Here is a 25,454-nt window from a genome sequence, read left to right as displayed (position 1 = left end):
TCAGAACCGAAATGTGGCCAAGTAGCCAATGTACTAAGTAACCCGGCCCAACTTTAAATTGGGCTGAACAGCTTCTGCAAGCAAGGCCTGAGGAATGTAAAGAAGCCAAGGTTACCACAGACCAAAAGTAAATAAAGGTTAACCCAGACCCACACTGCATATTGGGAGAGTTGCTATAACCCAAAACTCATTAAGCAGTCCTCAGCTAGATCAACAAGGAGAAACATTTTTTTTGTGTATTCGGCAGTTTTGGCCAGAGGTGTTGGCACCATGGAGTAATTATATTTTGGAACACACCCAGGATGACCTGACTTAACGTCACTAGGTGCTGTGACTCCTGCCCTCCGGCCCATTGGTTGAAGTCAGAGACGACTGTAGGACGGCTCAGAAAGGGGGTGTAAGAGGAGAATCCTGGCAGCCATTTCTCAGCAAGAGGACCACTTCTTTATCAAGGTGACAACCCAGAATGTCACCTTGAAATGAATCCAGCAGCCCAATCAAGTTCACCGGGTTGCGGGTAGCAGGCAGTCAGCTTAACTTGGGGAAAAGATTCCCTTAACTTGTTGCTAACTGTTGTATCTTTAACTCGAGTGTTTTTTAATAAAATTAAGTTCGAACCTCTGACCTTTATTTGCCTCATACAGTAAGTGCCTGGGTTAATATGTTTAATGAGTAATAAGGTGTTTGCATAAGAATATTGCACAGGCAGCAAATCCCTGAGTGTTATTACTTGAAAGAAACAGGGAGTAAAACAAAAATAGCACAAGAGAATGAATCAGAAATTGGAAACTTACAAGTTAATTATTCATATGCCTAGAAAAGACAATGCTATCTAACAGGAGCACGTATGAAGGGACAGAATGCTGTGATCCAAGGGATTAATGTCAAAACAAAGTTGCCATGACATTCATTGTAGGTTTAATATCAATTTACTATCACTGTTAATGTAACGCAGACATTGGTTTAAAAAGACTTTTCATGGAGAATTCAAGTGTCCCAAAGATACATTTTCATTCCTCATTGTGAGATGTCTTTTCTCCACTGCCCTTATTCCTCTTGCAGTGACCATGTACAGGACCCAGTATTCAATCTCCATTCCCACCATCGTCCTGGAAGAGGGACTGGAGCTTCCTAATTTATACTAGATTGTTTTAATGATTGCAGTTAAACAGTCCACTGCTGAACTGATGACTGCTCAATGACAATTGGAAATGAGTGCTGTCCCTCATTAAACTGCTTTCAACAAACAGTATGATTGCAACACAATAAACTGACTTGATTCTTTGCTCCTTCTGCATGCACTATTTTGCAGATTCCTGTATTCCTGTTGTCTATCACCGTTTGTAATTTGCAAAATCCAACCACAGATCCCACTGCCTCACCTGCTTGAGGATATCTTCCTGCATGGGAACTCACTCCCTAACATCCTATGGGAGTGTAGATACACCTCAAAACCTCCACCTTCTCAAGGGAAGCTAGGGATGGGTAATAAATATTGCACCCCATGAATCGATCAAAATAGAATAGTTCAAATCCAAATTCTCAATGTGAATTATGAAGATAGGAATTGTATGATGGAAATTATATTAATATGAATTAGGATCAAATAGCAGTATCCACACTGATCCATACGGCACCCCTATCATTTTTCGAACAATTCTTATTTTATAAAGGTTTCTCAGTTTCTCACTATACTCGCGATTTGCAAAGGTCCACACAGCTTTTGGGTGAAACTAACAGCGTCTTGTGTGAAAACCTGTGGAAATCATGGTTGAGCATATATCAGGGCTTGTTGTTGTTGCTTCTTTAAAGAAAGCGGCAAGATTAATCTGCTTCTGAATCCATGCTCTTATGGTACTCAAAGCCCAAGGAATTTCTTCACAGTAACAGACCAATGCCTCAAAACTCTGCCCATGCCATCGTACCCTGGCTAAATATGATTGATGCCTGGGATTTCTGCTAAGCAGCTTGTCAGTTTTTGCACGGTGCTGAATGAATTTTGGACTGTGTTAGCTGGGAGTTGGGAGCAAGGCGCGTTTGTTTTACGACACTGCGCGAGGAGCAGAGCGCGCCACACACACGTGCCCCAGCTTGTCACTGCCCTACCACGGTGCTGCTTTCTGACTCCTGGCTGGTACTCCGGGTGAGTGCAGGCGGCTCACAGCTGGTGATAGACTCACTGTCACTCTTCTGGTACCGTCGAGAGGGTGAGGAGGAGGAAAGGAGCAGGCAAGAGGACAGAAGAATAAAGGAGAGAGTATTAACAGCAACACCAAAAAGGAAGATAATTTCATGTTAAAACTGCTCAATTGTGCTGACAGTCTTAATCTGATGTAGCAATCAGGAGGGGACAGAAGTTCACAGACATCCATGTTTATGCAGCACTTTCTAGTCCTTGCACAACTTCAGGCCTAATGTAAGGGGACAGGACACTGCTGTTCTCTTGTATGCAAACCACGAAGGAGCATTCAGACCTGGTTCTAAATTTCTCACTCACCCTCTCCTCCCTCACTGGGAAGCACTGAGGCAAACTCCTTCCTGTTATAGAACCTATCCAGCTTTCAGGGCAAGGTTGAGAAGTGGAGGATTGGCAGCATGGAGGACATTTAGGACATTCACAGAACTAAAATCATTCATCGCCTCACAAATGTGGAAAGCAAGTCTCTCACAGAATGGAACACTTTTAGAGCAAAAGGTGAAGAGAGAACAAGTCTCAGGCCCATGCGACCTGATGCTGTTCCTGATTTATGACTGAAGCAGCTGTTTACTAGCCCCTTTCACATCCGAGACAGCTTGTGCAATCCTTTCTCCGTCATGTTCAGCTGTATTTGGCCTGAAATGTTTCACATGCATACTGCTATATCTCCAAAATGTTTAAAGAAAACAGCAACTTGCCAGGTAGTTATCAATAGAAATGTGTTTCAGACCGGCATTCAATAATTCACTGACTCACCTAAACAAAGAATGTAAGAAACCTACTCTTCAGCCACACTGATCTCCAATGCAGTATCACAGCCAATGACAGCTTCTGTCCATCAGAATCACCATGCATTCAGTGGGTGAACACAATACAACCTTGGATCTGCCTGGCACTGTCCCAAGACCATTTCCCACCAGCAGCCACGGCTCACTTCGTCACCCAAGCCCAGAAACCCTTCCCCCATCTCAGCTCCATTGCTCACCTGTATCCTACCTACTGCCCCAACCATAGGTCGCTCCTTCTGTTAGCAACAAGCAGTAAGCACTAACCTGCGAGCTGGTCGCACTCAAGCCGCTGTCAGCGCTGATTTGCGATTTCTTCTCATCTGGGTCCAAGTCGGACGTATGTCTGGAGTTCTCTGTACCTGCAGGCAAGAGACCCGTGTGAACATGATGGGAGAGGAGCCATGCTGAACCGCAACCTGTCATCAGTCGTAACACTCCAGCTCTCACTGCAGTGTCAAGGAGGGAAAGCTTCTCAGGAAACCAGAGACTAAAGCTATTTGTTTTCCAGTGCTACAGGCTGGAGAGGGATAAGCTGGCCTGGTGCAGGTCATCTGTCACCATTTTGCCATGGTTCTCTTTAATGCTTCAGCTTTCACATCAATGGCTCATATCTGAAAGCTTGCCCCTCCGGTTCCAAACTTAACAGCACAAGATCAATATCAGTAAACAACCTGTCACCACCACCCCCAGCCACGCCTGCCAATTATCGTTCTGCTCCTTGTCCCCACCCACCTGTTACTGATGACAGTCCTACAACTTTAGAATCATCTGAACTAACCATGTCAAAGAAAGACCATTATTTATAAGAATTCACCCAAAACTACAGGAAAAAAAGTTTGATTATTTCCAATTCTGCATCCAAATTGACCAACTCTGGAAGCAGCTGAGACCTCCTTTGGAGATGTCTCCCCATGTCCCAGACCCCTGCCTTTGCAGAATCTCCGAATTATTATCAAGCTGAGGGAGGCCATTCAGCCCTTCATGCCTACCTCAGCTCTACTACCTTCTGCCAGTCTCCTGTCCTTCCCCAGATCCCTGAGCACACAATCCAAAAAAAGATCAATACTCTTAACGGCCTCAATTGAACCTTCTCCCATCACATTTCCAGGCAGTGCATTACATACCCTAAAACAGCTCACCATGTGAAAAAACTTTCTTTCCTTGTATCATTCTTGCTATACTTGCACATCACTTCAAATCTCTGCCTCTCATTCTTTTCCTTGTATAACTGAAAATAGCTTCTCCCTATCTACACTATCCTGCCAACCCATGATTTTGAAAATCTCTTCACAATCTCCTCTAACCTCCCCAATTTGTTCAATTTATCCTGATAACTGAAGTTCCTCAGACCTGGAACCATTCTTGTCAACTGTTTCTGCACGCTCTCCAATGCATTCACATCTTTCCTATAATGTTGTGCCCACAACTGTACACGATATACAAGCTGAACCCACATTGCCTTTCATATTCCTTTTTTAAAAGGTTTTACATCTTTCAGTGTGAAACCATCGCTGATAATATCACCCCATCTATGGCCTCTCGTCACCCTTCAGTGGCAAGTTTTGGCCATTATTTGCTCTGGGTGATCGCTGCATTCTACAAAGTTGATGTGTCCAATGGTCTTGTCATAAGGCCAAAAACACCAGCCGTCACATACAGGTATTTGGACTATTCCCGGTTTCAATTTACCTGCTTTGCTGCAAGCGGTGGTTACAAACACCCTGTAATATAATGTGTAAAAATGAGAGCCTGATTCCAAATCGTTTTGGGTAGCATCCCACAACCCAAGACACTGATGTCAATGGGTTCAAAGGGCAGCAATGGAAGACAAAGAGCTGAACTCAACCCGAGCGCATTGGTCACTTGCCCAGTGGATTTCAGGCCAAAGGACCAATCGGCAAGCTGGTACGCAAGCATGCGTTGTGACTACACAGCAATGAGCGCACTCCCCACCCACTCCCTCACACCTGCACCCCGCAGGTTCATTGGGTGAGACAGTGCGAGAGGGAGGGAGGCAGGGAGAAGGGTGGGAAAGACAGCATGGGCAAGGGGTTGAGATGAACAGAGTGAGTTGGAGAGAGAAAGAGAGATGGGGGAGAGAGAGAGAGAGAGAGAGACAGCGAGAGAGAGATAGACGGAGATAGAGAGAGAGACAGACACACACAAACACAAACCCAATAGCATATCTATAGGTGAGAGGCAACGAGTCTAAGGCACAGATTGCAAGGACTGTGATTCAAACAGAAGACATGGCTAGGATGTCTAGCTCTAAAAGTAGGAAGTACTTTGTATGACAGGGCTGAGTTGTCAAAGTCCTTACTCTGTTTCTCCAAAGCTTTTTGTTTTCTCATATCCTGGTGCTTGTTCCACAACTCTACAACCCAAGATGCATTGCAAGCAGGAAAGAAAGACACAGAGTCAGAGATCGGCTGAATAGGTGAAATGGAGGATACAACATGACTGAGTAGAAGCCACTCCCACACGGAGACAGAGAGCTTCCTGGTAGTGACTTGTGAAGCTTGAGGTCACCAGCATGTCCCATATTACCAAGTCGTCTGGAGAATTACAGTCCTGCTTTAGACTTCCAACACTCTGGCACTGAGCTTCAGACTAACCACTCTTGGAGCACTATTCAGACCCAATACTCTCTCTACACCAATAAGGATTCTGCCCCTAGTCCCGGGTCCAAGCTAAATGTTTCCCTCGTAAGATTCACAGCACTTTCTTCCCTCAACCACACTAGACTCTCAAGGATATTGATGTGGGGTTGGGAAGGTAGTGGATAATTGGATAATAAACCCCAAAGACTTTTGTGAACAAATAATGTGCAAATAATTAGCTAGGAAAAAGGTTGTCTGTTAAGAACCCGAGAAATTTGGATGCACGCGCAGAAGGCAGAGGCAATGAGTATTTTGCAACTTCTAGATAGTGAAGAATGTGAAGGTTGCGCTGAATGAGGAGAGGGAAGTTATGGGCTGGGTGTATTAAGCAAGATGTACTGGAAAAAGATAAGTATGACTGAAAATTGGTAAGCCGTCCTGGATTTCAGCCTGCATTGCTTAAAGTTGAAAAGCATTAGTCATAATCTCTGAATCTCACTGGACAGAACAGTAGAGCCAGAAGGTTGGAGGGTTACTAATGTTACAACATTCACTCAAGTGATGGCCTAGTGGTATTGTCGCTGGACTGTTAAACCAGAGACCCAGGTAACATTCTGGGGTCACGGGTTCAAACCCTGCCTTGGCAGATACTGGAATTAGAATTCAACAAATATCTGGAATTAAGAGTTGAATGATGACCATGCCAATAGTTGGAAAAACCCACCTGGTTCCCTTTAGGGAAGAGAACTACCATCCTTACTTGGACTGGCGTACATGTGACTCCAGACCCACAGCAATCTGGTCGACTCTTAACCGCCCTCTGGATAATGAGGAACGGGCAATAAATGCTGGCCTAGCCAGCCACGCCTTCATCATGAATGAATTTTAAAAATAAAGATCAAGAAAGGGGAGAGGGATAAACCAGGAAACCATAGTCCTATCAGCGTAACATTAGCAAAGGGAAAGTTATCAGGAACAATTCTCAGGGACAAAATAAAATTTCATTTGAAATTAAGGAAGACCAGCACAGATTTATTTAAAGAAAATTGCGTGTGCCCAGTATGACTGAATTCTTCAATTTCGTGACACAGAAGGTTGATCAAGGTGGTACAGTAGATGTATATATGGACTTTCAGAAGCCACTTGAACATGTACCACAGAGGAGGCTTATTCAGAAGATGGAAGCCTCTGGAATTAAGTGGTAGTGTAGACAGAAGAGTGATGGAAAGCAAAAGGGTCATGGTGAATGGAAGTTTCTCAGACAGCAGGCACTTTGCAGTGGTGATCCCCGAGAATCAGTTTGGGCTCATTTCTCGTTGCAATTTTTACAAACCCAGACTCAGATAAGAGCATTATAACATTTTCTAGGTGGTACATAGCTTGATAAGGCAATAGACATTGAAGGACAGTGATAGTCTCCAGGGTGGGAGAGACAGGATTGGGAAATGAACTCAAGTTTGGTGGATGAAGGTGAAGTATTGGGAGAAGTAGGAAGTGAAGCATTATGGGTGGATTAATATGAAAAGTAAATTATGAATGACAGGACAGAAAAAACATGTTGCTGAAGAGATGACCTTAGCCTTTATGGACACAAATCCAGGGAAAGTTACAAAGGATTTAGGAGGAGTAGGCCATTCAGATCTTAGAGTTTACTCCTCCATTTAGTAAGATCTCAGCTGATCTGGTGGTGGTCTCAATTTCACTTTTCCTGGACTCCCTTGTCAATCAATAATGATGTAACCCAGCCTTGAGTATACTCACTGACCGAGTCCCTCACTGCTCTCTTGGGAAGGGAATTCCGTAGAGTAATGGTCCATAGAGAAAAAAGAATTCTCAATGCCGTCTTAAAAGGGAGATCTTTTGCTCTTAAATGATCTCCCCAAGATCTGGTATCCTCTCCACGTGGAAACGTTTAGCATCTAGCCTGTCTACTCCCTCAGACCTTGTATATTTCAATCAGATCACCTTCCATTCTTAACCTAACCTGCTCAATCATTCATTATGAGATAAACCCACCAGGTATGAGTCAAATAAACATTCTTGGAACTGGCACTAAATTAATCCAAAGCTCCTTTTTCGGATGAGGAGGCCAAAACTTCATATGGTGCTCCAGATGGGGTCTCATCAAGGCCATGAGCAGCTGCTTTAAAACATCCCTATTCTTATCATCCACTTGCTATAAACTGAGACTTCCAAGATGTGTGCAGCATATAAACCCCTTTTGCATTTCATTATCTCTCTTGGCAACACAAACTCAAGTGTTGGGACAAAGAGGAGACAGCAGTTCAGGTGTGGAATGTAGGGATGAGGTAGAATGAGAAGAATGTGAGCATATATAAAGAGAGGGAGAATGCAAATAGTGTTATAACATAGACAAGTTACACTGGTTTCTGAACAGAATACAATACCAAAGGGAGTGTGCTGGAATATTGTAAATCCCTAGTTAGGCCTCAGCTGAAACACTGTGGACAATTTCTACCCACAATTCAGATCTAAAGGACATTCCCCAGAGTGAGTGGCACAGTGGTTAGCACTGCTGCCTCACCGCGCCAGAGACCCTTGTTCAATCCCTGCCTCAGGCGACTGACTATGTGGAGTTTGCACATTCTCCTGTGTCTGCGTGGGTTTCCTCCGGGTGCTCCGGTTTCGTCCCACAGTCCAAAGATGTGCAGGTTGGGTGAATTGGCCATGCTAAATTGTCCGTAGTGTTAGGTGAAAGGATAAATGTAGGGGAATGGGTCTGGGTGGGTTGCGCTTCGGAGGGTCGGTGTGGACTTGTTGGGCCGAAGGGCCAGTTTCCACATTGTAAGTAATCTATCTAATCTATCTATCTAACGTTACTCAAGGTGAGGGAGAAGGCGGAAACATTAACATTGTTCTCCACTGAAACTGAGGAAGGAAAGGGGTAGCAGTCAAAGTTCGCAAGAGGTTTTGACAGAGCTCACAGAGGAAAAACGATTCCCTATGGTGAGGGGGTTAATAATTCAAGGGCCATGGATGCAGAATCATTGGGGAAATCAATCTGGGTAAGGGGTCAGCCTTTTAAGACTGGAATGAAAAGGAATCTTTTACTCAGTTGTTGAGATCTCAAACGCTCGAACAGAAAAGTAGTCGAGACTGATGCTGTAAAAATAGTTGTAAAGGGGAAAACACTATATTTTCTGACAGATGCACTGGTCAGAAGCCAAGGCTGAGAGAGTTTATACCAACTATAAATGGCTTCTTGAGAAGGTTATTCTGGCATTGAGGGAACACAACAAGGACTGGCTCTCGGGGCTGCAGGACAGATGTACGATCAGTTAGGATCGTATTCACTTGAGTTTAGAAGAATATGGGGAGAATCTCATAGAAAACTACAAAATTCTACATGGAGTAAATGCTGGAAGCATGTTCCCAATGACTAGGAAATCCAGAGTCAAGGGTCACAGTTTAACCAGGTAGGCCATTTAGGAATGAGATGAGGAGAAATTCCTTCAGCCAGAGAGTGGTGACCCCATGGAATTCTCTGCCACTGAAAGCCGTTGAGGCCAAAAAGAAAAAGGTTTTCGAGAGGGAGTTAGATATAGTTCTTCGGGCTAAAACAATCAAAGGATATGGGGAGAAAGTTGAACAGGAGTTGAATAATCAGCCATGTTCATAGTGAGTGGCTGAAAGGACCAAATGGCCTTTTCCTGCTCCTATTATTTTGTCCCTATGGCTTTAATGAGGTCAACCTTGTGAAGAGTGTTGGGCTTCTTACCCCAAGGAAGGGCATATATACCCTAGAGTGTTGGCAAACAAGGTTCACTTGACTTACTCCTGTGTTGAGTCTTAAAAGACTGAGTAGGCTACACTGACGTACCCTGCTGTTCAGAAGAATGAGAAATGATTCCATTAAAACAAAATTGTTAAGGGGCTTCACCGAGTAGAGAGAGTGATACACAGATCTCATTCTCTCCTGGCTGGGGAATTAAAACAAAGGGGCACAATCTCAGGGTAAGGTACCAGCCACTTCGGACTGAGTTGGGAAGAAATTCCTTCGCTCAAGGGAGTGGAGAATGTTTGGGAATATCTACCCAAGGCAGCCAGGGAAGCGGACTAAATGAGTCGCCATAAGAGAAAGGAATGAGAGCACGTTTTGGTTAATAACGACTGTGAGGATATTGCAAGCACATGGAATTGAGGTGGAAATTAAGTCACGGTTTTGTTAAATAGTAGAGTAGGTCTGATGGTGCCAATAATCGTCCTTTTTAAATTTTAAAAAACAATGTAGGATGAAGATTGATTGCACTTTCAAGGACAAATAAGGAGCCGAATGTCCGTCCTTGCTGTTTGGATTGGAAAGGAAAGGCAGTTTTTGGAAAGGGGAAGGGAATGAGGTCTGGAACCAAAAGGCTGTTCCATCGATCAACGGTGGGACCATCAGTAACTTTGCACCAGTCAGCCAGCTTCATAAAGCCAGATTGCAATGACACATTTCTTCACCTGGTGCTGCACTGGCTGTGTTCCTGCACAGGAGGGAGACATGTAATCAGTAACCCTTTCGGCAGAAATCTCTCAGCCAAGCAAAGGAGACGGGCACTCCGGGAATTTTGGAAGGGGCTGCCCTCAAAGCCTTGAACCACTGGGCAGTCAATGTCTGGAGATACAGTGAGCACAGGACAAGAGATGACACAGGCTTTGGAGGGCGGGGGGGGTCATCATTGCACACAAGGCAAGCTGAGGTGGGACGAAATGGAACAGCAATGGACCCAAGGCGGCTTCAAACAAAAATCAATCAGTCATGGATATTAAGCTTACATTTGACAGTTTAATAACACTACTTGGCATTGCACTTCCCTCAGGAGCTGATAACTACCCTCAGCTTGGAAATCAAATCAACTACTGAACTTGAACAAACACTCACCAAGATGATGGTCTCGCCACCACACTGCAACCACAATCCCACAGAGACTACAATGCACAGCGCACGCCTACGTTCACATAAAATATCGTCTCAGCAACTTGCAACAGGTATATAACGAATTCTCTCCCCTGTCAGGCCTTACTACAGTCTGCCTGGGAGCTTGACTATATGAACACTGGCCTGGCAGTGTCTCTACAGGCCTCACAGCAGCCTGGTGTGAACACAGGTTTGTGGAGAAAATAGTGAGGGGGAAAATTAATCTCTACTGAGGGGGGGTAAAATTTGATCAGGGAGAGTCAGCACCAGCTTCATTGGAGGGAGGCCTTGCCCAGCAAATCTGGTAAATGTTTTCAAGGAGGCGACCAAACGTTTGAACGAGGGTAGTGTAGTTGATGTAGTTTATAAGGATTTCTTTGACAAGATCCCATATGGGAATCTGATAACAAAGATAAAAGCTCATGAGATCCAGGGTAACATGGCAAGCTGGATCAAGGATTGGTTCAGCAACAAGAGATAGAGGGCAGCAGAAGAAGGCTGTTTGTGTGACTGGAGCCTGGTGTGCAATAGCGTACCATAGAGATCAGTGCTGGGTCCTTTATTTGTTATGATACTCATAAATGACGCAGATGAGAACGTGTGGGACGATAAGTTAGGTGCAGATGACACAAAGATCAGCTGGGTGGTTGACAGAGAGGGAGGGAGGTATTAGGACACAGGAAGAGGCAAACAGATTAGTCAGATGGGCAGATGAGTGGCAGATGAAATTTAGGATGAAGTAGTGGTGCACTTTGAAAGAGGGAACAAGACAAAGGAGCACTCAATAAATGACAAGACACTAGGAAGCTCAGAGGAGTAGAGGGATCTTGGGGTGCTTGTCCACAGATCCAGAGTGGCAGGCCAGGGTAATAGGGTCGTTAAGCAGGTTTGTGGAACACTTGCCTTTATCTGTCATGGTATACATTTTAAGAGCAAGGAACTGTATAGAACTTTGGTTAAGCTGGAATATTACGTGCAGTTCTGCACACCACCCTATAAGGAAGATGTAATCATACTGGAGTGGGTGCCAAGGAGATTCACCAGGATGTTGTCTGGAAAGGAACGTTTTAGCAATGGAGAGAGGCTGGATAAATTTGGGCTGTTTTCTTTGGAGCAGAGAAGGATGAGGGGCACCTGCTGAAAGTGTATAAGATTATGAGGGGCATGGACAGCGTGAACAGAAAACAACTGTGTCCCTCAGTTAAGGGTCAATAACAAGGGGGCATCATTTTGAAGGGTTTTGCAGGAGGATTACAGGGGATTTGAGAAAAAGATTTTCCACTCAGAGGGTTCTAGGGGTGTGGAATGCACTGTCTGGGAGGGTAGTTGAGGCAGGAAGCCTCACAATCTTTAAAAAGAACTTCGATGAGCATTTGAAATGTCACAACATTCAAGGCTGTGGACCTCGTGCTGGAAATTGAGACAGTGCAGTTTGGCAGCACAGACCCATTGGGCCAAAGGTGTCTACTAGTATTAACACAGGCCTGGCAGTGAGTACACAGGGCAACACTGTACCTGGTGCTAACACAGGCCTGGCAGTGAGTACACAGGGCTACACTGTACCTGGTGTTAACACAGGCTGGGCAGTGTGTACGCAGGGCGACACTGTACCTGGTGTTAACACAGGCCGGGCAGTGAGTACGCAGGGCTACACTGTACCTGGTGTTAACACAGGCCGGGCAGTGTGTACACAGGGCGACACTGTACCTGGTGTTAACACAGGCCGGGCAGTGTGTACACAGGGCGACACTGTACCTGGTGTTAACACAGGCTGGGCAGTGAGTACGCAGGGCTACACTGTACCTGGTGTTAACACAGGCCGGGCAGTGAGTACACAGGGCGAGACTGTACCTGGTGTTAACATAGGCTGGGCAGTGAGTACGCAGGGCTACACTGTACCTGGTGTTAACACAGGCCGGGCAGTGAGTACACAGGGCGACACTGTACCTGGTGTTAACACAGGCTGGGCAGTGAGTACTCAGGGCTGCACCGTACTTGGTGTTAACACAGGCCGGGCAGTGAGTACTCAGGGCTGCACCGTACCTGGTGTTAACACAGGCCGGGCAGTGAGTACTCAGGGCTGCACCGTACCTGGTGTTAACACAGGCCTGGCAGTGTGTACTCAGGGCTACACCGTACCTGGTATTAACACAGGCCTGGCAGTGTGTACACAGGGCCACACCGTACCTGGCATTAACACAGGCCGGGCAGTGAGTACACAGGGCTACACTGTACCTGGCATTAACACAGGCCTGACAGCATTTGTACAGGGTACACTGTAGCTGGTATTAACACAGGAAGTGTGTACACTTTACCTGGTGTTAACACAGACCTGGCAGTGTTGGTACAGGTCTACACAGGCCTGGCATGTTTGTACAGGCTACACCATACCTGCGGTAACACAGGCTGCAGCATTTGTACAGACTATGCCGTACCTGGTATTAACACAGGCTGACAGTGTTTGTACAGGCTACGCCGTACCTAGTATTAATACAGGCCTGGCAGCGTTTGTTTAGGCTACATCTTCCTGGTGTTAACGCAGACCTGGCAGTGTGCATATAGGCCTCTTCAGATTCTACAGCTAGTGATCTGGTCTAATCACAGAATGAGAGTGAGATTTGACCCAACTGCTTCAATCTCGGTTTGTGATATGACCTACACCCACATGCAATACACACCGATTGAAGCAACAAAATTCTCTTCATTCAGACTCCTGGTGTCATACTCGCCCGGCCCCTTGCTGATGGCAGCTTTTGGAGGGAGCTGCAGGTGGGTCATCGGTGCACTTGGAGGTTTCGTCTCCCCCTTCGAGGGCACAGGTTCCTTACTAACAGGAACTGTGCCACCCTCTGTCGGACTGCGCTTCTTCTTGTCGGGTTCTAGTGGAGGAAGAAAGACAGAGCGGAAGGGGAGGGGGAGGCGACGCAGGTGGGAAAGGGGGCAGGGTGTCGTGGGGGTGAAGGTGGCGGGGTGACACAGGGGGGTGAAGGTGGCGGGGTGACACAGGGGGGTGAAGGTGGCGGGGTGACACAGGGGGGTGAAGGGGGCGGCGCGGGGGGGGAAGGGGGTGAGGGAGAGAAGTAGGGAGGGACAAGGGATGAGTGGAGACACATGGACAGAGATCAGAAACTCAACAAGAACAGTTAAAAATCAAATTAAAACTCCATCATAATTCTGAGTAGCCCTCATCAAATCATGTTTATTGGAACAAAGCAAACTCAACTGGGTCCTGTGTATCAAATTAATTATGGTACAAATGGAGGTCAACTGCAGCCTACAATGTGTCATATGTAGGCCCAGGATCCTTTTTAAAAGTGTTGGAGATTTCCCCTAAACCATCAAACTGGACGGTGACTTCCAGACTCTCACTGTCCTCAGAGGGAAGAAGCTTTTCTCTGTGTCCCCTTTTTAACAGTTCACTTTAAACCAGCACCCTCAGGTCAGTGACCTCTCCTCTGGGGGAAATACTGTCCCCCTGCCCACTCTGTCCAAACCCCTCACTGTTTTGTACATCTTGATGAAGTCAGCCCTCAGCCTCCTCTGTTCAAAGGAGAACTCCAGCTGCTCCAATCTTTGCTCAGAGCTGCACCCTCCAGCCCTGGCAACGTTCCTGTAAATCTCCTCCGTATTCTCCTCAGACCAATTATCTCCTCCTTGGAACCTGGTGACTAGGCCTGGACACACAACTCCAGCTCTGGTGTGAACACTGCCTTGTATCGTTTCAGCAACGCATTCCTGCCCTTTGTATTTAATACCTCGCCCAGTGAAGGAAAGTACCCCAAATGCAGTCTTCACCACATCCCGTCACCGTCAGGGATCTGTGGAGAAGGATTCCACAGTCTCTCATTGCCTTCACCTAACTCAACACCTTCCCATTATCCTGTGTTTCCATGCTTTGTTTGTCCATTCCAGGTGCCAAACTCTGAACAGTGACTATTCCCTTCCTGTGCTGAATGCAGTTTCTCCAGCTGCACTGGCTGGTTAGAGCTGGGAGAGTGCTGCCTTACCTTTGGTGTAGTAGTGTGTGTGCGCGATCTCCAGCAGAGTGAAGACACTGGCCATTCCTCCCAGCCCTGCATTGCTGTACGAATGTTCCAGGCTGGACACACAGCACTTCAGCAGGTCCAGCATCCCACGGTACACCTTCTTACTGATTTCCTGCAGAGGGGACAGCAAGGGCAGTACTCACCAGACAGTACAATGCATAGCAACAAAACATACCCTTCAGATACACAGAACACAATTGCTACACAAAACCACGACAGACAGGAGGAAGTGTCCAAACGCCCAAGAGTCAGCACTGAGGAATGCTGCACAGTCCAGGTTGGTCTGAGTGGGAGTGGGGTGTGCAGCTGAAGGGGAGCAGTGGGGAAGCAGGAGGAGGGGATGACAAGGGGTCAGACTGGACAATTGGAGGGGCACGATAATGGAGTGGGTGGCAGGTGGGAGAACGGAAAACAGGGGATGCAGGAAAAGCTGACAACAAGGAGTACTGCAGGAGAGCGCAGCAAAGCTGGAGGGGGGAGAACTGGATGAAGTGGGGAGGGGTAAAGTGGACGACGGGGCAGAGGGGGAGATGGGAAAGGGGGGTAAAAGCTGAAATGAAGTGACGGTTGAGTGGATATGGATGAGTGTGTTGGCAGGTGAAGAACAGTGTAGGGGATGGGAGGGAGTGGAGAGGTCAACAGAGGTAGAAAAGGGTGAAGCTGGTGAAGAGGTGGTGGACCATGGAGGAGGAGGGAGGGTGAGGGGGCGAAAGTAGGAGGGGGGGGGGTGGCAGGGGGAAGAAGGAGCGGGGAGAAGGGGCAAGGGCTGGCCTGTTTCTAAAGGGGGATTATGACCATTGGTTCTGCCAACCTCGGATGTTCTGAAGGACCCCTTACCACGTCCTTCAATATATCGAGCCGGGCATCTTCCTCCGACTGGATTGTCCGGTTCAGTTTACTCAGGACAAACACTCGAAGCTGCTCATTCTCCAGCAGACGGCGAACTTTCTTCAGATTTAGCCAGCCAACACCCTGACCATCCAGCACACTGTGCACCAACTCCTTCAGGAACTGCTGGTTCTCACTGCAACACACACAGAGCAGCAGTTAGCAGCTTCACGCCAGCCTGTGGGTAACACACAGGCATATGTATCCCCATGAAGACACACCCTGGACACAACTAAATCCCGAGAAACCCCCAACAGACGTAGCAGCCCCTCAACCCCCACAGGCACATCTGCCCTCGTCTCTCCTCCCACACAGACACACGACCCCTATCCATTTCCTCAGATATGCTCCATCACCTACACACAAACTCACACCCACTAGAAGTTTGAGCAAAATAGCGAAAGTGAGCCTTGAGTTCCTTCTGTTCACTCCCATGTACCGTCTGCCATGTCCTCCCCCGCACCCAGTACTGTTCCCTCCCCATATACCTGCTGTTGTTCACTCTGGCCTGTGGTGAGGGAGACTCCCTCTTCACTGTTGGGCTGTGTTTGATCACAGAGGATTTTTGATCAACCAGGGCCCTCCGGTTACCTGGACACAAAGGAAAACAGAGTCAAGCCTGTAGGCTGCTGGCTCCCCCCGGGCCGAGAGTTGTCACACAACAAGTGCAGGGTGGTTGAAGGAGAATACAAGTCAATCTGGTGCATGAGAGCTGCAAACCTACATCACACATCAGCAAAAAGTAGCACAGAAAGCTGACCAAGTCCAACAAACGAAACATTGAGAGAGAGCAAGGACGAGGAAGACAAGTGATGAGGAACAAGGTCAGGGAGTAAGGGAGTGTCCAAGGGAAGTAGTCAGAGGATGGCAGGATGAGGGGTGGCTGGGTGAGTGGGGAATCCCTCTATCAATCTTGTGGAGAGCAGGGAGATCATGTCAGCGCTGTACAGAACTTTGGTTTCACTACAGCTGGAGTACTGTGTGCAGTTCTGGTCATCACACTAAAGCAAGCATATGATTGCACTTGAGGGGGTGCAGGGCAGATTCACCAGGAGGTTGCCTGGGATGGTGCATTTCAGCTATGGAGAGAGGCTGGATAAGCTCAGGTTGTTTTCTTTGGAGCAGAGAAGGTTGAGGGGGAAGGGGGGTGGGGGACTCCTGACAGAGAAGTATAAGATTATAAGGGCCAGGGACAGGCCAAAGAGCTGCTGTTCCCCTCGGCTGAAAAATCAATACCAAGGTGCATAATATTAAGGTGAAAGGCGGGGGCTTAGAGGAAGTTTAGGGCAGTTTGGTTTAGCTCAGCTGGCCGGACGGTTGGTTTGTGAAGCAGTGTCATGCCAACAGCATGAGTTCAATTCCCAGTTACCGGTTGAGTTTACCATGAAGGGCTCTCCGCAAACTCTCCCCTCACCTGAGGTATGACGGCCCTCGAGTTAAACCACCACCAGTCATCTCGGGTGGTTTAACCAGTCATCTCCCGCTCTCTAATGAGCGTAGCCCTATGGTCTGGTAGGACAATGGCAACACAAGAAAGTATGCAATGGAGTTTTGAGGAAAAGCTTTTTTACCCATACGGCAGTAGGGTCTGGGATAGCCTGGGAGGACAATTAAGGCAGGAAACATTACAACCGTTACAAAATACTTGGATGAGCAGTTGAACTATCATACCATTGAAGGCTATGGGACTAGTGTTGAGTTAGTACAGAGTCAATGGCAGAAAGGCCCTCTTCTGCAGAATGCAAATGTAAAGGCAAGAATTTGGGAGCCATCAGGAGAGGGGGTTTGGGGTATGACAGAGGTCCTGGGAGTGGAGGGGAAATGAAGGGGGTCATGGAGGGGGCTGGGGAAATAAAGAGGGTCTTGGTTGGGGGGGGGGGGGAGAGATAAAATGAGGAGGGTCCTGGGGGTGAGGGTGGGGGTTAGGATGCTGGTCACATGCAAAACCAGAAGAGCAGTAAATGAGCAGCAAACACGAGGCAGACAGCCGAGTGAGAGAGTGGAGGGAGGGAAGACAGGGCGATGTGACCTTAGTTACCCAATGACAACAGGGGAGGGTGCAGAAAGAGGGTGAGAGAGAAACAACAAACAGCCCAATGAAAGAGGCACAGCATTCGAAGGAAGGAACTGGCAGCCCATGCAGAAGACCCACCTTCACTCCCCACTCCAGCTTCCGTTATTATCTCCAATATAGTATTTAGCCCAAATACTGGGACATACAAAATCACAATTAGTGCTCAATCAGCAGAACAATGCAGAAAAGAAAGAAAAATCATCCAAAAACAGGCAATTCAAATTTGACAGTTTTCCAGGGGTAAGTGAGGAGGACAGCACTCAGACAGTGCCTCACTCCACAGTGCCAGTTAGACTGGGAGATACCAAATGGCAAGCTGGCTCAGTGCTGTGGGGAAAACCCAAGGTGCAAACATGCAGGGTGAAGGACAACCAGTAAGGATTGGGAAATAAGCAAGGGGAGACGGCTGCTTTCAAACAACACCAGAACAGAGTGCTGAGAATAAGTAGAGAATGAATTCCCCTCACCCTCACCCCACCGCCACCCCCCACAAAAACACAGTAATCAGGACATGGATCACATCAGTAACCTCTCGACCCAGGCATCATCACATGCCACCGGGCAGCCCACTGGAATACTGGTCATCAGGTCACACACCAGAAACACAAACCACAACACGGCAATTAGCAGAGTGAGCAGAGCACACAGACACACAATATAACACAACAAAGTCACTGCTTTTCTCTAATAGGCTTCTGCCAGAATGGATGAGGCAGTTGATTCGGAGGCTGTGGGGATGGAGAGGAGCGAGTCGGTGAGAAAACAAAGCAAATCTGACACATTTCAACATATGTAAACTGACCCCACGTGCACACCAGCTTCTGTGCATGCGCCCACTCTCTGGCTCCTGGACACTGAACCCTGCATATGTGCATCGACTCCTGTACACTGATACCCATGTAGGCACCCACAATCTGGCTCAGTACATTAGTGTGTGTGCACACACACCAACTTCTGCACACTGAACACCAAGCGCATGCTCAATGGCTCCTAAGCAATAGCACACACCGGCTCCTGCACATTGGACCATGCACACTTGTGCAGACCAGCATCTGCCCATTGCACCACGCACACTGGCTCCTGCACATTGACACCCTGCGTCCCCCGCACTGCACATTGGCTCTTGTACATTGACCACCTCACCCCACAAGTGACCATGTATGCAGAACAGCTTCTGTACAGACTGTGCACGTACACCAGCTTCTGTACACTAACTGTGCATGTACACTGGCTATTATACACCAACCATGCATGCACTCAGCTCCAGTAAATTGACTGTGTGTGTAGAACGGCTCCTGTACACTGACCATGCTTGTGCACACATCTGTACATTGACTGTATGCATATACATACAACATATCCTGTGCATTTACATACATAACATAGATACATGGACATGGAATCTTTGCATGCATACACAAACAGCAACTCCTGCACACCAACCCACTGACAGTGCGCATCCATAAAAACATCAACAGGCATTTACAGAATCAGACTCATTCACTGATTGCATATGCGCATATACAGCAAAATTGACATCTGTACATTGAATCTTTGCACATATGCACAAATACTGACTCCAGTACCACACACGCAGGTGCACACAGAGATTCCAGTCCAGCAACCACACGTGCACACACTCAAACCTAAACTCCCATGCACTGACTGCACACACACACTCAAACCACTGAACACTCCCTCAAACGTTGCCCCTGCTGTACGCCAAATGCTCATTGAAACGACCCCAGTACACCAAACGCTCACCCAAACATTGACTGACCGCTGACACAAACATAGACTCCGATACACTGACTAAAAAAGCATACTGCATAGTGACTGCAAACGCACAGAAACACTGACTCCCATACTCTGACTGCACCTGAAAACGTCGACCCCCAGATATCAACTACACATAGACACACAAACACCGACTCCTATACCACTGATCGTTCATACTCACACACATCAACAACTGTACAATGACTGGAGGCAGCAGATTCCACAAAAGCAATAGGGTCTGACAACATTTGGGCAATAGTACTGTGCGCTCTAGAACTCACTGCATCCCTAACCAAGCTGAACAGTACTACAACACCAGCGACTACCTAACAATGTGGAAAACTGTTCAGGTACATCAGGTACAGAAAAAAAACATGACAAACTTTAATTTTCCTTCATTTTTGAGAGCACCAGGAGCAAGGACCAGGGGGCTACCAGCAAGGCAAATTTTCTCTCTTAAAAAGGACTTACCTCAAGCATCAGCAGAGGGGGCAGTGAGAGTGAGGAACTGAGTGGGAGTGGTTGAAGTGCACTCTGGGAAAGTGAGTGAACCGATACATTTGGGGAGCGGCTGAACCAGAGACACTACACATATCCTCCTCTAACCAAATAACAAAGGACTCTGTGGTGTGTTGATAAGGTAAGGCTTTTTCTTTTTCGTTTTTTTTATTGTGTGATTGGTAAAAACTTTTCTTTCCTTTTCCATTTATCTCAATTGAGACTACGTTAAGCTTAAGATTAAAAATGGCTGAAGATCTCAGACCCACGTTGTGTCCCTCTTGCTCAATGTGGGAGCTCAGGGACACAGCTAATGTCCCTGATTCCTTCACGTGCAGGAAGAGTGTCCAGCTGTAGCTCTTGTTAGACTGCATGATGGTAACGGAGCTATAGATGGACTCACTTTGGAGCATATGTGATGCTGAGGGGGTTGTGGGTAGCATTTTTTGTGAATTGGTCACACAGCAGATTGGGATTGCAGAGGGGAAAAAGGAATGGGTGACCAAAAGGCATAGAAAGAGCAGGAAGGCAGTACAGGTGTCCCCTGCGGTCATCTCCCTCCAAAACAGAAATACCGTTTTAGATACTGCTGGGGGAGATGGCTCACCAGGGGAAGGTGGCTCACCAGGGGAAGGTAGTAGTAGCCAGGTTCATGGCACCATGACTGGCTCTGCTATACAGAAGGACGGGTAAAAGAGTGGAAGGGCTATAGTCATAGGGGATTCAATTGTAAGGGGAGTAAATAGACTGTTCTGTGGTTGAAAATGAGACTACCAAACGGTATGGTACCTCCCAGGTGCACAGGTCAGGGAGGTCTCAGATCGGCTGCAGGACATTCCGAAATGGGAGGGTGAACAGCCAGCTGTAGTGGTGCATTTAGACACCAATCTAATTTTTTTAGATTAAAAAATGGGATGTGGTCCTACAAGAAAAATTTAGGGAGTTAGGAGCCAAGGTAAAAAGTAGGACCTCAGAGGTAATAATCTCAGGATTGCTACCAATGCCACATGCGAGCCAGAGTAGAAATGAAGGATAGGCAGGGTGAATGCCTGGCTTGAGAGGTGGTGCAGGAGGGAGGAGTTCAGCTTTCTGGGACTTTGGGAAGCTTCAATTCAAGAGCGAATTATACAGTAAATGGAAAAACCATGGGTAAAATTGATGTACAGAGAGATCTTGGTGCTCAGGTCCATTGTTTCTTGAAGGTAGCAATGCAGGTCAGTAGAGTGGTCAAGGAGGCATACGGCATGCTTTCCTTCATTGGACGGGGTACTGAGTACAAGACTTGGCAGGTCATGTTACAGTTGTATAAGACTTTGGTTCAACCACATTTGAAATACGGCATACAGTTCTAGCCGCCACATTACCAAAAGGATGTGGATGCTTTGGAGAGGGTGCAGAGGAGGTTCACCAAGATTTTGCCTGGTATGGAGGGCACTAGCTATGTTCAAAGTGAGACAGGAGATGTTTAGGGGAAATATGCGTGGAAAGTTCTTCACTTAGAGGGGTGTGGGTGCCTGAAATGCGTTACTAGTGGAGGTGATAGAGTGGGCACGACAGTTATTTAAGATATATCTGGACAGATACACGACCGGGCAAGGAGCAGAGGGATACAGATCCTTAAAAAAAAACAGGTGACGGGTTTAGAGGACAAAGGGCCTGTCCCAGTGCTGTAATTTTCTTTGTTAATTTGTTAAATCCAACTCAGCCAATTACCATCCCATCAGACTCCACACAATCATCAGTAAAGTGATAGAAGTTGTCTTTAACAGAGCTATCAAGCAGCACCTCCTCAGCAACACCCAGATGGCCACCGTTATGACCACTCAGCTCCTCACCTCATTACAGCCATGGATCAAACATGGACAATAGAGCTGAATTCCAGAGATATGGTGAGAGTGACGGCTGTTAACACCAAGGTTGTATTTGACCAGCGATGTGTCATGTATCCCTAGCAAATCTGGAATCTATGGAAATCGGGGGAAAATTCTCTCTGGTTGGAGTCATACCTGGCCCATAGGAAAATGGTTATTACTGTTGGAGGTCAATCATGTGAATGACCCCAGGCACTTAACTGGACTAGCCAAATAAACACAGTGACTAGGAATATTGCAGCAAGTAACTCACCAAACTCTGCCTACCATCCACAAGGCACAAATCAGGAGTGTGATGGAATACTCCCCACTTGCCTGGGGAAGTGCAGCTCCAATAACAGTCAAGAGGCTCAACACCATTGGGTCAAAGCAGCTCAGTAGATCGTACAAACATAGGGTCAGCAGTACGGCCGTACTGTCAGTGCATCAGCACTGAGGGAGTGCCACACTGTCGCAGTTGCGCTCTTTAAATACCATGTTAACTGACTGTTATTTCCATGCATTATGACAGTGGCTCGACTTCACAAAGTATTGAATATAAAGCAGTGTGAACGTACTCAGATGTGGTTTGTTTGACAGACTCTGAGATCGTGCTCTGTCAGTCCTGCTCCTCCTCTACATCTGTGCTGCAAATCTGTGTAAGTTCCCACCCAAATTTACTGTTATGTTGCTCTTTTTGATCCAAAGGACGAGCAGATATGCAACGAGCAGCCAAGTGCAAAGGCCTTGTGCCTGAGTGAGTGACTGCAGAGCGCAAGAGGCTCATCACCTTCAACAGACATCATCAGTAGGGGTTAACACTGCAATCAAAAACACAGCAACCAAATCCCATGCTTAAACCACCTTGATAGTGTAACATATGGGGGTCAGAAACATTGCCAGACAATGAGCATCAGCTCTTGCCAAACCCAATAGCAGCAGAAACTGATACATTCAATACAGTGATCATTACCCATCCTCAGCAACTTTGAAAACACCAACTCTTCATAAATTAGGACAATCGGTCACAAAGCAGTCTTACCCACCTGGCTCCTCATCTCTATTGTTTGTTTCAACATTTAAGTATTCTTCTTGTCAAGTGTGGGAACAGAAACAGAAAGAAAAGTGGCACATTGCAATGAGAAGGATCAAATGAGCAGATGGAGCAGGGGCAAGGAATTAGTCAGCACATCCACAAACCCCTGACACAGGATTCTAAACTGAGCCAGCATTCAACCTTACAAACATTAAATCAAACCATAACAGGTCACCCAAAGACCCTGAGTACATTCTCATTACATTTCCCCTTGGCTCACACCATTGCAGACTCAACACTGGTGAGACACATTCATTCTGCATACAATAGATAGACAGGGTACAGGAGGCAACACAGAGCAAGAAAGTGAGGGCCAGCAGCAACAGTGTTGCAGGAGGCACAAAGCAATAAAAATTAGTAGGCAGGAACAAGTCGGTGAGTCAGCTGGACACATAGGGCAAATAGACAGCCAGTGAGCCACTGACAGAGATAGAGGGGGAGGGGAGGGAGGGAGAGGGGAGAGAGGGGAGGTGGGGAGGGAGGGAGAGGGGAGGGAGGGAGAGAGGAGGGAGGGAGAGGGGAGGGAGGGAGAGGGGAGGGAGGGAGAGAGGAGGGAGGGAGAGAGGAGGGAGGGAGAGAGGAGGGAGGGAGAGAGGAGGGAGGGAGAGGGGAGGAAGGGAGAGGGGAGGGAGGAGGCAGACTGGGCAGGAGGGAGCAAGTGAACAAACCAGGCACAGAGAGGGGAGGGAGGGAGGGAGGGGAGTGAGCCAGACACAACGAGGGAGGAGAGGGATACAAACAGGGAGGGATGGAGTCTGGACTCCATCCACTCTCTCTAGGACTGTCCTATGGGAAAAGGTGATGTGGAATGGACTTGAACAGAACAGGAGATGCTGGAATTAAAGACGCAAATCAGCATTGGAATGAGTGGATCCTGAGAGGTTGCTCCCTGTGCTGCTGAGTCTGAAAGAATATTCCATCAGACCACTGAATAGGAGCAAACTAGGCCTTTCAGCCCATCAAGTTTGCTCAACCACTGGGTCATGACCGCTATGATTCTCAACTGCATTCCCCTGCTTCTTCCTGTAACCTTGATCCCCTTATCAATCGAGAATCTGTCATATCTCGATCTTAAACACACTCAATAACTTGGCCTCCACAGCCCTGTGACAATGAGTTCCACAGACTAACCATCTTCTGGCTGAAGAGATTCCTCATCTCAGTTCTAAAGGGTTGTCCCTTCACCCTGAGGCTCTGCCCTGAGCCCAATCTCTCCTACTCGCAAAAATATACTCTCCGTGTCCACTCCATAAGGTCACTTTCTATAAGTTTCAATCAGATTTTCCACCCCCTCTCATCCTTCTAAACTCCAACAAGTACAGAGCCAGAGTCCTGAACTGTTCCTCATATGACAAGCCCTTCATTCCAGAGACAGTTCTTGTAAAGTTGCTGTGAATCCCAAGGCCAGAACATCTTTTCCTTCGATGCAGAGGTCAGAACTGCTCATAATATTCCAAAAATGGCCTGAACCGAGCCGTGTACAGTCTCAGCAGTAATCACTGCTCTTATATTCTCACCCTCTTGAAATAAATTGCATTTGCCTTCCTAAGTGCCAACTAAATCTACATGTAAATCTTAAGAGAATCCTGAATTAGGACATGTCTCTCTGTGCTTCAGATTTCTGAAGACTTTCCCCATTTAGAAAATCGCCTACGCCTCTTTTACCTACCAAAATGTATAATCTCACACTTTGCCACATTATATTCCATCTGCCACTTTTTTGCTCACTTGCCTGGCATGTCCAAGTTCTTCTGTAGCCTCCCTGCTTCCTCAACACTACCAGTCCCTCCATCGATTGGTGTCATCGGCCAACTTAGCAACAATGCCCTTAGTTCCTTTATCCAGATTGTTTAACATATAAAGCAAATTGTTATGGTCCCAAAATGGGCCCTGCAGAACTCCACTAGTTACCGACTGCCATCCTGAAAGATCCCTTTATTCCTCCTCTCTACCTTCTGACAGTCGGCCAATACTCTATCCATGCCAGGACCTGCCCCTAACACAATGGGCTATTTTATTTAGCAGCCTCCTGTGCGGCACTTTGTCAAAGACTTCCTGGAAATCTAAATAGATCACACCCACTGGATCTCCTTTGTCTTATTTGCTAATAAAATCGAAACCTAAACAAAAATCATTACCTCGTGAAAGAATTCTGACAAATTTGTCAGGTATGACCGCCCATGACACTGATTCTGCCCTATTTTACCATGCACATGGTCAAGTGTCTCAGGCAAAAGGAGGTATGAAATCTTGTCCTCTCCCCATTTTAGAAAGCTGTAGGTACTCGGCGGGGGGGGGGGGGGGGGGGGAGGAGGAGGAGGAGGCAAAATACTGGGGATGTTGGAGATCTGACATAAATACAAAGTGCTATAATAACTCAGCAGGTCTGGTAGCATCTGGGGACAGAGAAACAGAGTTACCATTTCAAGTCTGGTATGATTCATCTGTTAAGTATAGTGATATTGGACTCAAAATTTCACTCTGTTCCTCTCTCAACTAATGCCGCCAAACCTGCTGTGTTTCTCCAATACTTCCTGCATTTATTGTAGGTAGAGATTCTCAGCCACTGGGTGTACCAAGAAAATTAAGGAGAACATAAAGGTGAAAGAAAAAGCATACAAGGAGGCAAAAAGTCCTGAAAATTGGAATAAATTCAGAATCCAACAAGGAGGACTAGAAAGATAATAAAGAGGGAGAAAATAAACTACAAGGGCAAA

At 47.0% G+C, this 25,454-nt stretch overlaps 1 protein-coding gene across 5 annotated transcripts in view; it reads right to left on the bottom strand.

Moving 5' to 3' along the window:
• madd (MAP-kinase activating death domain) overlaps positions 1-25,454 on the bottom strand; it is a 166,345-nt gene that overhangs the window by 45,831 nt on the left and 95,060 nt on the right. For 3 of the 5 annotated variants that reach the window (XM_060838685.1, XM_060838686.1, XM_060838684.1), the window contains exons 16-21: positions 15,929-16,031; positions 15,390-15,576; positions 14,514-14,664; positions 13,185-13,385; positions 3,250-3,344; positions 2,107-2,190 (exon numbers count right to left, since the gene is read on the bottom strand). In XM_060838685.1, the coding sequence (XP_060694668.1) occupies positions 2,107-2,190; positions 3,250-3,344; positions 13,185-13,385; positions 14,514-14,664; positions 15,390-15,576; positions 15,929-16,031 (821 nt within the window). The remainder of the gene's footprint in view (positions 1-2,106; positions 2,191-3,249; positions 3,345-13,184; positions 13,386-14,513; positions 14,665-15,389; positions 15,577-15,928; positions 16,032-25,454) is intronic. The other 2 variants (XM_060838687.1, XM_060838688.1) reach the window with 2 other exon arrangements.

Source organism: Hemiscyllium ocellatum, chromosome 18, assembly GCF_020745735.1.
Source record: "Hemiscyllium ocellatum isolate sHemOce1 chromosome 18, sHemOce1.pat.X.cur, whole genome shotgun sequence".
Lineage (NCBI taxonomy): Eukaryota > Metazoa > Chordata > Chondrichthyes > Orectolobiformes > Hemiscylliidae > Hemiscyllium > Hemiscyllium ocellatum.
This window is presented reverse-complemented; position numbering and strand designations above follow the sequence as displayed.